At 34.0% G+C, this 15,763-nt stretch overlaps 1 protein-coding gene across 1 annotated transcript in view; it reads left to right on the top strand.

Annotated features, from left to right (window-relative positions):
- The window catches only part of EYS (eyes shut homolog), a 1,499,666-nt gene that overhangs the window by 1,009,108 nt on the left and 474,795 nt on the right, over positions 1-15,763 (top strand). Inside the window, exon 28 of the mRNA XM_029943180.1 lies at positions 1,957-2,069. Coding sequence (XP_029799040.1) covers positions 1,957-2,069 — 113 coding nt within the window. The remainder of the gene's footprint in view (positions 1-1,956; positions 2,070-15,763) is intronic.

The following is a 15,763-nucleotide window of genomic DNA, read 5'->3' as shown; positions in this document are numbered from 1 at the left end:
TTTGTGAAAGAACTGGAGATTTAAAATCTGTTAATACAGAAGAAATGAAATGATTTCAAATTCATTCACATTTAAAGGCTGTAGAATTTTTTGCTTGCTAACAAAGACCAGGGTGACTAAATTAATATTTATCTTTAAATCCATATTATGTGAATGAGATTTGAATCATAGAATTCTCATGTATCTCACAGAGTAATCAGAATATTTTTCTTTTATAGCATGTTCCATTGATTCATTTTTATTTAAAAAGCTGTAACTTTCTTCATACTTTTCATCCTCATAAATAATGAGAATCTTCATGAAGAGAGAACAATATCTATTTAAATATGCACACACATTATGCAATTTTTGAGTGGTGTTAAAATAAGTAAAACATTCATAACCATTGCTATCAAAAGTATTTTTCCAAGACCATTTCATTTAAAAAATTTTTTAATTATAAAATGTGTATTCACAAATTTATAATGTTTCATGAGACATATGTAAACTTTATCTTAAATAAAAACTAGGTTCATGTATAACCATGATAAAAATACAAATTAAATTTGGAAGACAAAAAAGATTAATAAAACCCATAAAAACTTTAAGCTAGCAATTACAGATCAATATTTTCCTTTCTGCAACATGTAAGAGCCAAATATTTTTATTTTACTTAGAATGAACTGACTTCATTGTAAACTTGCTGTGTGAAATACTGTTTTGTTTTCTAGTTCAGTCATTTTTGACACTTGACAGAATGTTACTTGTTGAGAGGGTTTGTAGTACGTTTGAACCAACATCAGAAAAAGGAAGAAAATATTTAAAGGTTTTAAACTAAGACTCTAAAAGATGAAATAAAATACATTCACCCTACAATTTCTAAACAATACAAAGCCTCCCTTCCATTCTTTGTAACAGTGCATTTAATAAGAAACTAAGTCTTGAAAATGCAACTGGTGTATATTTTAATTCAAAATCAAGATAGAAAACGTATTTTAAGTGTATAAATTCAGTGATTATCTTGCTCATAATTTGGTCCATCTTAGCTTAAAAACTAACAATCCCCAGAACATAAGAGTAGACAGACCCTGAAATAAATGCTTATATCTAACTGTTGAAATCTGAGTTGTGTCCATTTTAGTTTTTGTTAACTTCTTTTTTTCACATAAATGTAAATTTATATAGACATATAATTAATGGAATAGTATTGTATGTTCACAGTGAATAAAATGAAAAGTCAGCACTGGGTGTTACATGGAAACCAATTTGAAAATAAACTATTAAAAAACATATTTAAGAGAAAAAAATGAAAAGTCATATATCCATTTATCTTTAAGAGGTTATATTTGTTCATCAAAACAAATGCTTTCCAATGCCTTTATTTTCTTTGTTTGATTTGGCCCCGTTGGCAATCTTTCTAGTTGTTATTGTTTGTCCAGGTTATTCCTAAGGAGGATAGGCCACACAACAGAACACAAAGGCATGCAGAATGCATCAGGGTTGTGGGATGCCACAAATATTCAGAGCTTACTGTGTTTCCTTTAACAACAGAAAGAGAACCTTTTCTTAATGCTTTGATAGCTGTGGGTGGGGCAAGGTAGCTAAAGTCTGAAAGAAAATGTGCAAGGAACAGAGACAAAAGATGCAAACACGTAGTCCATTGATGGGGAGGATGAGCATATTAGCTTTTTTTCCCTATGTTTCAGCTATAATTCACTGTAATAATGAAAATTTTTCTGTATTCATATATGTGATTCATAGTCATAATATCTACAGATTCCAAGTGACTGTTGGCTAAAGTAGTATTCTATACTAATTTCTAGAACGATATTTATGAAAAGAATTAAATTACTTTCTACCAATATGTTGAATAAATCTACCACCCAATCTGAATGAGTTTACAGCAAGAATAATATAGAAATAATATAAATGTTTTCTCTCATTCTCTGCCTCCCTTCTTTTGTTCCTCCATCTCAGATTTCTGGACGAGTTGAGAATTTTACCGGCTGCATAGAAGTTACAGAAATCAATAACTGGAAATCTCTCATCCCATCCAAAGCAGTGAAAAAAATTCACGTTGAAAATTGCAGGTAAAATCCATGAATGATTTTTCAAATACTTGTTTGATTAACCACACCAAAAGGTAACATTTCTTTTTGAAATCATCTAATCAGGACTAGACTGCATTTCCTTCATTTTGATGTTTTCTTTATACTGACATACTCTATTTTTTACAGACTATAGAATACTTAAGCTATATCCCAATTAAATTGGACCGTTTATTTATAATGGGTTTCAGATTTCTGCTACATAAAATATATCATTTCTTCCAATAAATGATGTTAGTCTTGATCAGAAAGTGTCCTCTGTAAGAGTGTTTGAAATATAAGCATGCTGTCATGCATGTGGTGTATTGTGAGATTGCTAAGATGTTTTTTAAAAATGTCATTCTCAAAAAGTTGTCATTGTGCTTGAATTTCATTATTAGTGGCATTCCTTTCAAATAACCTGCTTTTAGCTAAAGAACTATCTGTATGGAGGGGGTGAGGAGAAGGTGAAGTATCGAGATGATACATTTGACACAATATTAGGCATTCATGTCATTGATACAAATTGGTTAAAAATTATTTTCCCTGATGGTTAAGAAAAAAGAATCATTTTTGGAACCCTGTGGTGCACTGGAAAAGGTACACCCAGGTTAGGTAGGATCGCATGATGAGGTAGGATGTTCAGTCACAGAACAGCCTGTTTGACAACAGCAGAAACACATTGATTGACTCCACAAAAATGTGAATTATTGAAATCTTTCTATGTACTGTGGTCCAAGATGAATAGTCACACAGTGACTGTCCTTGCGGAGTTTATGGTGTACTAGAGGAGATATTGATGAAATATTCAGTGAATATATAAATACAAAGTGTGCTTTGGAGAAAAAACACAGAAGGGTATTAAAACTTTGCACATTTGAATATCAGCAAATTGGTGTCCTTCACAGTTGGGTGGGCGGTGGTATATGTTCAAAAATTAAAGAAGTACTTTAGAAGGTAAAAGGCTAATTCATTCCCCAATGTTTCACTTTTAGACTAAACATTTAAAATATTTTTGTGGCACCTAACATACAGTGGTAGAGTACTTATTTGTTTTATTTTTACTCAAATTATTTCTAATTTTTTAAGTTTGTCTCCATTTTTTATTGATTCACAGTGAGCAATATTTCCTAACGATTAGTTAACTCTCAGATTCTTTGCTCTCTAGCTTCTTTGTTAAATATTATGATTTGCAACGCATAGTTAAATTAATAACAAATTTACTAGGAAGTAAATCCACTGAAAAGGATATAATCCTTTGCTAATTTATATAATCTGCTAATGTAGCAATTGATAAAATTTTCTATTTCTAACTTAATAAAAGTAGGACATACTTAACTTCTGTTTGTAAGAATGAGTATTTACAAAAAAAACAAACAGTAAATCACTATGTAATCTCAGCTGTCTGCAAGCCCTAAACCTTTTCTTGATCTCTCTTCTATAGAAGTCCTGTTTTATTGCCCTCCAATGCCATTAATTTGACCTTCATCTTGCAATATCAGCTCTTTATATACTGTGTACAACTTAATGCTGCTAATGATATTATCCCTCCCTATAACAGCCAGCACAACGGTAGACATACGAGAGGCATTTTGGCTATAATTAGGGTTAGGGCAAGCAGAGACTATTCAATTTCTCTGAACATTTACTCTGCTTTTCTCATCAACCCCTACCAGCACTTTATTTCATTTATGATCACCTCTCCTAAGAGAGGCATTATACTATATTGGCCTAGAATGCAATTTTCAAAGCCTAATTCTGCAAATAATTGGCTATATGACACCAAGTAAGGTTTAAATATTCACCATTCTCCTCAGTCTTATCTGTGAAATCAGAAAAATAACCCTTATAATATTGTAAAAAAGAAAAAAATTGACTCTCTTCTTTGTTAAAAGCTCAGTGACATTGACCTTCATTGGCAAATTTGCGCCACTCTCCAGAAAATTCCATCTTCTAATCCTCTTTCCAGAATCTACTTCTCTCTCTTCCCACCTCCCTCATTCACAAGCCTGGCTTCTTAACATTTAGACCTCAACTTTACTATGTCCTCTTCCAAGAGGCCTTTCTAGACCACCCAAAATGAAATGACCTCTCCCTTACTGTGTCTTCTACTCACTATTTATTTCCACATTTTTTAATTCTTCATGAGGAATGACACTATTTGAATACATTTATTTGTTTATAGGTTTCTTTTATGACTCTCTTCACCATAATGTGTGCTCCTTATGGGCATGGACGCTGTAGACGTTTTTCACTGCTATTTCCTCGTGGCCTGGAATGATAGAGGCTCAAAAATTTACTATATAAAGTATCTTGTGATTAGACTATGATTATTTCTTCACCGAAATTTTATTATGAATTTTTTTTAGATTCACTCTACAGAGTGATTCTCAAACTTTTTGGTCTTTTCACTCTTAAAAAGAGTGCTATTTTTGTTGACCACAAAGAACCTCTTTTAAAAAAAATTAATGTTTATTTTTGTGAGAGAGAGAGAAAGAGCATGAGTAAGAGAGAGACAGAATCTGAAGCAGGCTCCAGGCTCTGAGCTGTCAGAACAGAGCCCAATGTGGGACTCGAACTCACAAACTGCAAGATCATGACCTGAGCTGAAGTTAGATGCTTACCTGACTGAGCCACCCAGGCACCCCTCAAAGAGCCTTTTTTAATGTGGAATATATTTATTACTATTTACTATATTAGAAATGAAAACTAAGGAGGTTTAAATATATTTATTAGTTAACTCATAAGGTAAAAAATAAGTTTATTATATGTTAGTATAAAAACAGAATAGCATATTTTTGAAAAATAACTTTATTTATTAAAGCATATAAAAATGATGAGAAGAATGACACTGTTTCACATTTTTTTGCAAATATCTTTATTGTTTGACTTAATGAAGGCACCTGGAAACTTAGATGTGTTTCTGTATTTCATCTGTACAATAATTATTCTGCTGAAATAGCTGAAGACATTCTGGCCACATACATATGTACTTAGAACTGATAGAAGTATTTTAATAACCTTTTTAGACATTTAGTGAGGGAAAAAAAGATAGCTGTAGCAACATACCATTTGTGTGCACTTTTGAAGCCACATTATATACAAACAACTTATCCCTTATTACACATTTTCATATTTCTCCATTTAATATTAAATACTCTAGATTATTTGTACCCTTTCTTTCTTAAATAATTACTATTTCTGAAGGAATGTGTTGTGTAATGGGTAAAAGTATTCAAACAGAAGGAAATGATTCAGGAACAAAAAACAGAGCATCAGAGATCATTTTCCACTTTTTAATTCTTTATTCACAAATCATCTCAGCAGAACATCAGTATCATTAAATTAGGCATTACTAACTTTCAAAAAAGAGTAAGTTATAAAGTATATATCATGCCTTTATAAATTTGTGGGAGCAGCCTAGAATCCTACTTCAAGCAGACACTTGATTTAAATGTTTTATTAATAAAAGACTAAGGTATAGAGCTTGAACATTCTAGTAATATATCAATGCTATTATTTTTTTACAAAATAAGCATCATATTATTTGCAAGTAGGTAACATGAGCCTCCAAAATAAAACATAAAAGCAAGTTTTGATTACTCAGTAATGGGAATCCAAAGTTCATCATTTTCTCATTCAAATAATATAGTCAAATTAAGTCTAAATTACAATATTCTCTAGTTCTTCAGCCATTCAGATACTTGTCTTATGACAATGTGCTGTGAGATCGATATATTCTTGGTTTCCTGAAGACATGATTATCGTTTACATGTGAAGATGAGATTATGGACAAGAGCTGAAATTATAGTTTGATATTTATTTTACATTTGTACATTTGAGACTGAAGCAGGGAGGGCTTTCTTCATGAAGCTGAATTTATGACAGATGTAGGACTCTGTTTTGAATATACCTTGACATGACTACCTTTAGTGTGTGCCAGCTTAGTGTAAGGTTTTTCAAAAAGCTAATTTGTGCCATGAGTTGCTGATTCCCATTGATGAGAATAAGAGCATAGGGGAACTGAATTCAGAAAACATTATTAGTGTCTACCAGGCTGTCCAATAATAGACCATACAGTAACCTACAAAAACAACAGGATTAAATAAATAATAAATATTTTATTTCTATCATCATTTTTTTTAATTTTTTATAGTTTTTTAAATTTATTTTTGAGAGACAGAGAGGCACAGCACGAGCAGGGGAGGGACAGAGAGAAAGGGAGATACAGAATCCGAAACAGGCTCCAGGCTCTGAGCTAACTGCCAGCACAGAGCCCGACGCGGGGCTCAAACCCACGAACCGTGAGATCATGACCTGAGCCGAAGTTGGACGCTTAACCAGCTGAGCCACCCAGGTGCCCCTCTATCATCATTTTTAAGACTTAATGTAAAAAAAACTGGGCTGACAGTTTGATTGATTCATGTGTGTTTGTATTATTTCTTTTCTACTGTATATTATTGCTTTACTTCTTTCCTTACTTTTCCACTTTTCAGTTGTTATCTTCTTCTCTGAGTTTATCCCTTATAACTTTCATTATATGTGTCATTGTCCACTTCGAACCTTCTAAGAAAGAGTCTGTCATCTTTTTTTAAGATTTTACTATCTAATTTGTACCTTAAATCAATTTTATTATTTTTAAATATTTTATAAAAATTTTATGTATCTTAAATGTATAATTTGGTGGCTTAACATACATATATAGTGAAATAACTACAACATTCTATACAACAACTATAATATATCCATCTCCTCACATATTTATCATTTGTTCTAATGAGGAGACCACCTGAAATATATTCTCATAGCAAATTTCCAGCATTTAATACAGTATTACTGTGATCATCATGTTGTATGCTAGATCTCTAAACCGCATAAACTATATAGCTCTAATACTACATAACTTCAATTTTATACTCTTTAGTCAGCAACTCCCCATTATCTTTCAACTACCTGAAACTGGTAAACATGATTCTACTCTCTGCTTTTATGTATTTTTGAGGTTTTTAGGTTTTACATAAAAGTGAGATCATACATTTTTTTTCTTTCTGCATGTAGCATATTTCATTTAGCATTATGTCTTCTAGGTTCATCCATGTTGTCACAAATGGCAAGATCTCCTCCTGTTTAAGGCTGAATAATATTCTATTATTCATATATACCACAGTTTCTTTGTCCATTCATTCATTGGTGGATACCTAGATTGTTTCCATATCTTTGCTGTTGTGAATATAACTTCAGTGAATATGGAAATGGAGTATCTCCTCAAGTTACTGATCTCATTTCCTTTACATATATACCCAAAAGAATGATTGCTGGATATGGTAATTCTATTTTTAGGTTTTCTACTGTGTCCTGTTGGTGGCTATACAAGTTTACATTCCCACCAGCAGTATATAGGGCTTTCTTTCCTTCATCTCCTTGGCAACATTTGTTATCTTTTTCCTTCCTTCCCTCCTTCCCTCTTCCCTTCCTTCCTCCCCTACCTCCCTCCCTTCGTTCCTTCCTTCCTTCCACCTTCCTTCCTTCCTTCCTGAAATAGCCATCCTAACATGTATGAAGTGATATCTCATTGTGGTTGAAATTAGCATTTTTCTGATGATTACTGATGTTGAGCTTCTTTTCATATACCTAATGGTCATTTGTATGTCTTCTTGGAAAAAGTCTACTTCTTTGCTCATTTTTAAATTGGATTGTTTGTCTTTTTGCTATTGAGTTGAATGAGTTCCTTATGTTTTTTTGATATTAATCCCTTTTCAGATATATGGTTTACAGATTTACAGATATTTTCTGTAAGTCCCTATTGCCCTTTCATTCATCCTGTTGGTTTCCTTTGCTGTGCAAAAAGAAAAAAAATTTAATGTAGTTCCTCTACATTATTTCTTGTGTTTCTTGTTTTTGTAACTTAGGTTTTGGTGTCATTCAAAAAAATCATTGCCAAGCCCTGTGTCAGAGAGTTCTTCCCTTGGAAAAACTTTTCTTCTAGGAGTTTCATAGTTTCAGGTCTTCCATTTAAGTTTTTAATCCATTTTAAATTGACTCTCACTTATAGAATAAGGGTCCACTTTCAATTTCATTCTTTGGTACATGGAGATCTAGTTTTCCAGACATGAAAGTTTATTAAACTGTACTTTAAAAATGTAAATTTACATTGACGATATATTAAATTTTTAAAAGATGATGGAATCAATCATGTCAAGCATTTTAATCCTATAATATTTGAAATTAAAGCTATAGGGGAAACTTTATTACATAAAATCATGTACTTTAATCAAATTCTATAGTTTTACATGAAAAGTTTATCCTAGAAATAATATAACTTGTATAATTGAAAAATGTGTGTTATTTGAGACAGCTACATTTGCTTCCCATATATCAAAGACTTTAGTTTGTTTTTGCTTTTAACTTATATTTGTCTTGAAAATTTAGGACTATACACACACACACACACACACACACACAGATGAAAATAGGTCTTTTTTATTTCTATTCTCTTCAAATCCAAACTAGGTAATCCTAACAATCTTACTACTAAATAAAATTTAGAAAATGCACAGTTATTATGTATAAATATAACCAAACATTTTTATCATCTTATATTTTTTATATTTTTGATACCTTAAATCTAATTCACAATATTTAAAAATATTTTTTTCTTGGGGCTCCTAGGTGACTCGGTTGGTTAAGTGTTGGGCTTCAGCTCAGGTCATGATTTCACAGCTTGTGAGTTCGAGCCCTGTGCTGACAGTTCAGAGCCTGGGGCCTGCTTCAGATTCTATGTCTCCCTCTCTTTCTGTCCCTACCCTGTGTGGACTCTGTCTCTGTCTCTCTCTCTCAAAAATAAACAAACATTAAAAAAAATTGGAAAATATTTTCTCTAGAATTCCATAGTGGGTTTAATTACATATATTAGGATTCTTATGATTTGGATATAATAAGATGTCCCTAATATGACTAGAGTTCGTTTATTAGTAAATATGGTCAAAAAAATAGACACATAAATTCTCCAAGTAATTGTGTCTAAAGATACGATAGAATAGACTATTAAATGTATAATTGAAGTCTTCAATAATCGAGGCTTTACAAACATCTAAAGCAATTAATTACATGTTTGTGTACATACATGATTTATTTGGCCACTCCTCAAATATTAGCAATTGGGTGAGCTAATTTTGTGGAACTCTAATTTCCTGATCTATCTAAAAATGACTTGAGTCCTACATATGTGTCAATTCTGTCCTTCCTATGATCGCAAGGAAACTTCTGTTTAAATGCATAGCTTTTGTTAAATTCTTTCTACTTCCATTTTTCAAGTAAGTGACACCTTGATGTTACTTGAACTCTGATTCTAAAGCTGAAAGCAGTCAAGTAAAAAGAGGAGAAGAGTGCCTCTGGAACCATGCATCGCCCCACTGATTATCTCCCTGACTTAATGCTTCCTTCATTTATAAATGGTGATAATGATAATAATACTGGCCGTAGAGTGTTGCTGTAAGAGATTCATGATTTCATATATACACAATGGGGTCAAATGCCTGGAACACACTTTATTATTACTAGGTAGCTATTGTTGTCCCTTTAATTGTTGTTGTTTATCATTTGTTCTTCCTCAAATGAAATATTTACATAGTCCATTTTTCCTATATTTTCCCTAAGAAAAAGTAACACAGAATTTTAGGAAAAAATAGGTATTTCAGAGAATAGCATATAATACAAGAATATAAAATATTGACTATATTTGGTCTTAGAATCCCTTGACCATTCCCACTCAGGTATTTCTTTCTTTTTTATATATTCTTTAAAAATTTGTTTAATAGCTTATTGTCAAATTTGTTTGCATATAACACCCAGTGCTCTTCTCCACAAGTGCCCTTCTCCATCACCACCACCTCCCTTCCCTCTCCCCCTCCTCCTTCAACCCTTGGTTCGTTTTCAGTATTCAATAGTTTCTCAGGTTTTGCATTCCTCTCTCTCCCCAACTCTCTTTCCTCCTTCCCCTACCTCAATGTTCATAGCAGCACTGTCAACAATACCCAAATCATGGAAAGAGCCTAAATGTCCATCACCTGATGAGTGGATCAAGAAGATGTGGTATATATATATACAATGGAGTATTACATGGCAATGAGAAAGAATGAAATCTGGTCATTTGTAGCAAAGTGGATGGATCTTGAGGGGGTCATGCTAAGTGAATTAAGTCAGGTGGAGAAGGACAGATACCATATATTTGCACTCATAGGTCTAACAGGAGAACAGGAGAAACCTAATGGAGGGTGAAGTGTTTCTTAAAGATCTGCACTTGGCCTTAGTGCATTAATAGAACTTAACAGTAACTCAACATTAATAGAACTTAACGTGTCTTTCCTAGAATCTGTACTTATCTTATTATTTTAGGAACTGCTAACCCCTCACTCTCCATGTAATTTTTTTTCCCTATCATACTAAAATGAGCAATTAGCTCTTGTAATAATTGTTTTTTTTTTTTTTAACTTCTGGACCTTGCCCTGGGGCCTGTCTTTCACAATTAAATATTCTACTATAGTTTTTCATAAAGTAAAAGCAATTCTTTCCCTAAAAGTAATTTAAGATATTTTTTTCTTATTACACGGAGTTCGTCACAAAATATGGTTAATATGCTTCATCTACAAAAAGATTGCTTCTTCTCTGTTACACAGACAGGAACTAGAGAATTTTTTTTTCATTAAGTGCTTTTATTTTTTTTATTTATTTATTTTTTTAATTTATTTTTTTCCATAATATTTTATTGTCAAATTGTTTTCCATACAACACCCAGTGCTCTTCCCTATAAGTGCCCTCCTCCATCACCACCACCTCTTTTCCTCCCTCCTCCTTCCCCCTCAACCCTCAGTTCATTCTCAGCATTCAATAGTCTCTCAAGTTTTGCATCCCTCTCTCTCCCCAACTCTCTCTCCCTCAACTAGAGAATTTAACTGCTGGTTTTGTGGAAGTGGGTTTGAGTTAAGCTGGTGTATGTTAATGGTAGAGGAGTTAATCAGAAATACCAAGTTTGAAAGTTCAGCTCTGCCACTTTTATCACTATAACCTTGTTGTAGTAGGTTAACCTCTATGTACTTCAATTTCCTTACCTGTAAAATAGGGCAATAATAATGTATCATAGAGATAGTGTGAGGACTGAATGAAATTGCATACAAACAATGTATTTAGCACAATAACATAGGAAGTGCTTCCATTTTGGTACCTACTATAATTAGCCATCTTTACATATGTTTGTTTGACCACATTCCCTACCAAATAGGGGAATAGTCATCTAAGAAGAAGGATGTTTTCCATGAGAATTCAAATGTACCACCTTCATGTTTTTAAAGACTTATCTATTTTAGTTGCTAGTACAAAGTGAACAAAATAATACACTAAAATAAATAAAAAATAAACACAAAGACATTTAAGAGCAAAGCACAGATATGAAATTAATAGGCTTTATTACACTGTAAGTTGGGTTTACTTCTATTCCAATTTAACTTTTTTATTTGGCATAAGTTTTTTAACTAAAATATATTTTCATTTTTCTGCACTGTAGAAGCTTTCCGATGTTCTTTTCCTGTCTCATTCAAATCTTTGTGCATTGCATACTTTCCTTGACAATTGAATGATATCAATATTTATATTTTAAAGTCTATTTTAATACTTGGGAAATGAAACATTCAGGAAATAGAAACTATTTTTAGTTTTGCAATGAAATGTATATAGTTGGGTTTTCCTTATAGAGATATAACTGCTTCTGTTAGAATTTGATATTAATCTTTTCCAAATACTGCTATTTGACTTTCTGGTAATATATAACATGTTTGGTTATTTTGAAAAGTAGGAAAGTTGTTCATTTAGGAATAGTAGAATTCATGGTAGTATGCATGATTAATGGTGGTGCACAAAAACTATCTCATATGTTCAAAACTGGTGAGACTGATAAGGTGAGACCACAGTGCCCTGAGGCTTCTATATATTGCACTGTGCTTCAGACATATTTGATTTTCAATCTCTGCTTTTGGTATTAATGGATAAGCTACCTTTTAAATGCTTGACATTGCTTTCAGAATAAAAGGTAAATTCTCCACTAGTTTTACAACAGAACAGTTTATGCACCCCCTCCATAATATATAAATGCCGCATAGAAACAGTTGCCCAGGCAAGAACAAACTTGCTCAATCCTCTCCCCCCCCCATCTTGCATTGAGTAGGACTGTTGAGCTCATCCTCATCAGTGAATTGTGAGATAAGGGAAAGTATCTAATTTCTGGTGTTTGATGTTTGGAAGTGCATTTGTTGTCTTTTACTGGGTAAGGAGGACTTGAAGGATCTAACAAGATTGAAGCTTCTAAAGTTTAGAAAAGCCAACTATAGCCGGGGTGGCTTAGTTGGTAAGTCTCTGACTTTGGCTCAGATCATGATCTCATGGTTCATGACTTTAAGCCCCATATCAGGCTCTATGCTGACATCTCAGAGCCTGGAACCTGCTTTGGGTTCTCTCTCTCTGCCCCGCCCCCTCTCGCGCATGCATGCACTCGCTCTCGCTCTCGCTCTCTCTCTCTCTCTCTCTCAAAAATAAACATTTAAAAAATTTAGAAAAGCTGATTGTTTGTAGATCCTGCCCCCCAAAATAATTAAGAATATACAGTAATGAAAGAAACAATGGCTCATTAAGATATATGAGAAAAAATAAAACTAAACTAAACCATACAGCAAAGATAAATTCAGAAGATGCTGTATCTCCTTCAGTCATATTGCTCAGATAAACTCAAGGTAGCTGTCATTAAGTTGAGAGATAATGTTTTAAGAGAAGAAAAACAACAGTAAAATAAAGCCAGCTTGAGAATTATGACAAGGAAAGAACATTGCATATTGTTACCAACATGGCACAGACTAAATGCAAATACATCAGTGCTTCCTAAATTTTTATGGAAATATATCGCCAAGAAAACCACAAGCCTGGATTTAAAACAAACAAAACCTAACTATAAATTATCTCTTATTCCCCCCAATTTATACCAGCATAAAGCATTATGTGAAAACTCTACCTTTCTTGAGGGGCGTATACTTCCCAAAGCCCATTCCAGATAAGACCAGAGAGGTAGGTCAGAGACAAGGATTGGAGAGATTTTTTCCCCCAAGCCAATCAGTCTAATCAAGGAACTCTCTATAATGTGCCAAGACAGAACATGTCACAATTGATGACTTAGCTATTTTCTGTCACTGCTGTGCATTCCCAGGTCTGACTTTAGATCTTTAAGAAACCATAGCCAGATCCGATGGTAAGGACTAAATATCATCCCAAAATCATTGACTTTGACCAGATGATATTGTATGTTCTGTCTTTTGGGAAGGGACTGAGTATATTCTATATGAGAAAGAAAGGCATACAGGATATGTAGTAGTCAGAGGAGCAGCCTAAGGAGAGTCACAGCTGGCTGTCAACCAAAGTAACGAGCTTTTCCTAAAGTCAGTAGCTAAGACAGGGACCACCTTCTCTAGCCACCTTGCATCTAGGTCAGAAGTCAGCAAACTATACCTACAAGCTAAATTCAGCCCACTACCTTGCAAGGCCCTAGAATAAAGATTTTTTACACTTTTTTTTTTTTTGCCCAGAAACGTGAGGGTTTTTTTCCTCCATAATATTTTATTGTCAAATTGTTTTCCATACAACACCCAGTGCTCTTCCCCTTAAGTGCCCTCCACCATCACCACCACCTCTTTTCCCCCCTCCCCCTTCCCCCTCAACCCTCAGTTCATTCTCAGCATTCAATAGTCTCTCAAATTTTGTGTCCCTCTCTCTCCCCAACTCTCTCTCCCTCCTCCCGAGAGACAAAGGGAAGAGACAGAGTCGGAACACGCTCATAGAACTGTCCCTGGGGAAGAGGTTATAGAACGCTGGGCTGCGCTTGGAGACAGCATATTTTTTACACTTTTAAATGGTTTAGAAATTTTTCTTTAAAATAATAATATTAGGGCACCTGGGTGGCTCGGTCGGTTAAGCGTCCAGCTTCAGCTCAGGTCATGATCTCACGGTTTGTGGGTTCGAGCCCCACGTCAGGTTCTGTGCTGACAGCTAGCTCAGAGCCTGGAGCCTGCTTCACATTCTGTATCTCCCTCTCTTTCTGACTCTCCCCTGCTCGTGCTATCTCTCTCTGTCTCTCAAAACTCAATGAAAAAACACACAAAAAAGAATAATATTTTGTGGCACATAAATTTCATAAATTAAATCAAATCCAAATAAAGTTTTACTAGAACATAGGCACACCCAATAGTTTACATATTATCTATGTCTGCTTTCAGGCCTATAACCACAAAATTGAGTAGTTGTGACTGAAATATATGGCCCACAGAGCTTTAAATATTATTATCTGGCACTTATAGAATAAAGTTTGTCAATCTCTTCTATAGGTGGTATTCCATTCTCACCAATGGAATACGAAGAGAAATGAATTATATCACTTACTGACCCAAACATAAGAGATATATATGATTCTTTTGCCCTTTCTCTCTTCCCTGTTCTTTCTTCTCTCACTTTCTAGTTGGACACAGAGGACTCTGAGAACCTGCCTCATGGTAGAGGCACAGGATGGAAGGATTAGGGTCCTCAGTCAGGGTATGGAAAAATCCTGCCCCTCAACCCACTGAATAGGAATACTAGCATTAGACTGCTATGTGAGCAAAATGAATTAGGTAGGCCACTGGAATTTGGCGGTCTGTTTGTTACAGCAGTAAAGATTATACAAACTAATATAGATGCTAATTTTTATCCTACTAAACTATCAGCATGTTTCTTTTCAGCCTTGCATATCTTTACTTATCTGATTCCATTGTATTCCTCCAACTTCTGTCTTACCACTCCTCCATACCTACATTTTTACTCCTCAATTTTATAATAGTTTTAACTCCTTCTATGCTGTGGATATTGAAATAAATATAAAGAAGAATTACTGCCATTAAGGAATTCATAACATATTAGGAGGGAAAACACATTGATTAACAATTAATAAAAGTGACAATCACAATGATATAAACATTTTCTTGTTTGCCGTAAGAGTGACTAAGATTGATGGAAAGATATCAACAGACACAGCAGAAGCCACTTAATATAGGTACAGGGTATGACTAAATATCACACAGCCACTTATGCTCCCCTCAGTCCCAGTCAGAGAGATACCTGCCCTGGCCCTCAATTCCAAAGAAGGTACTCAGCTACTACAGGTACTGCTTGATAGGTAGACAGTCTTTTCAGGTCCTTCAAGAAACTCTTTGATGACCATTATCAGGCCTCTGTCAATGTTTTTGCAGATTCTGGCAATGTTGCTGCCTCCTCACCAGATATATATAACTAGTAACCCCGGAGAATCCTGTTTGTTTATTATGGGACTGTATACATCAAAGGTCAGGTTTCCAAGAATATTTTTTGGTCCCTGCTGGATCTGACCTCAGATATAACCAGGGTTTGTCCTTATAATGTTGATTCATTCATTCATCCATTCGTTAAATATGTATTGATCTTTGAAGGTTTTATTGTCTTGTAGGTATTGAGATAGAAAGATGTATAAAACTGGCCCAGTCCATCCCTCCTGAAGCAAAGTCGAATGCATTTCAAGTAATGGAGGTGGAACTGGAAAAAGGAAAATACCCATTCTAGCACAGAGCAGGCATAGCAGAATCAAAAACAGTACCTGG

This window comes from Suricata suricatta, chromosome 7 (assembly GCF_006229205.1).
Source record: "Suricata suricatta isolate VVHF042 chromosome 7, meerkat_22Aug2017_6uvM2_HiC, whole genome shotgun sequence".
Taxonomy (NCBI): Eukaryota; Metazoa; Chordata; class Mammalia; order Carnivora; family Herpestidae; genus Suricata; species Suricata suricatta.
This window is presented reverse-complemented; position numbering and strand designations above follow the sequence as displayed.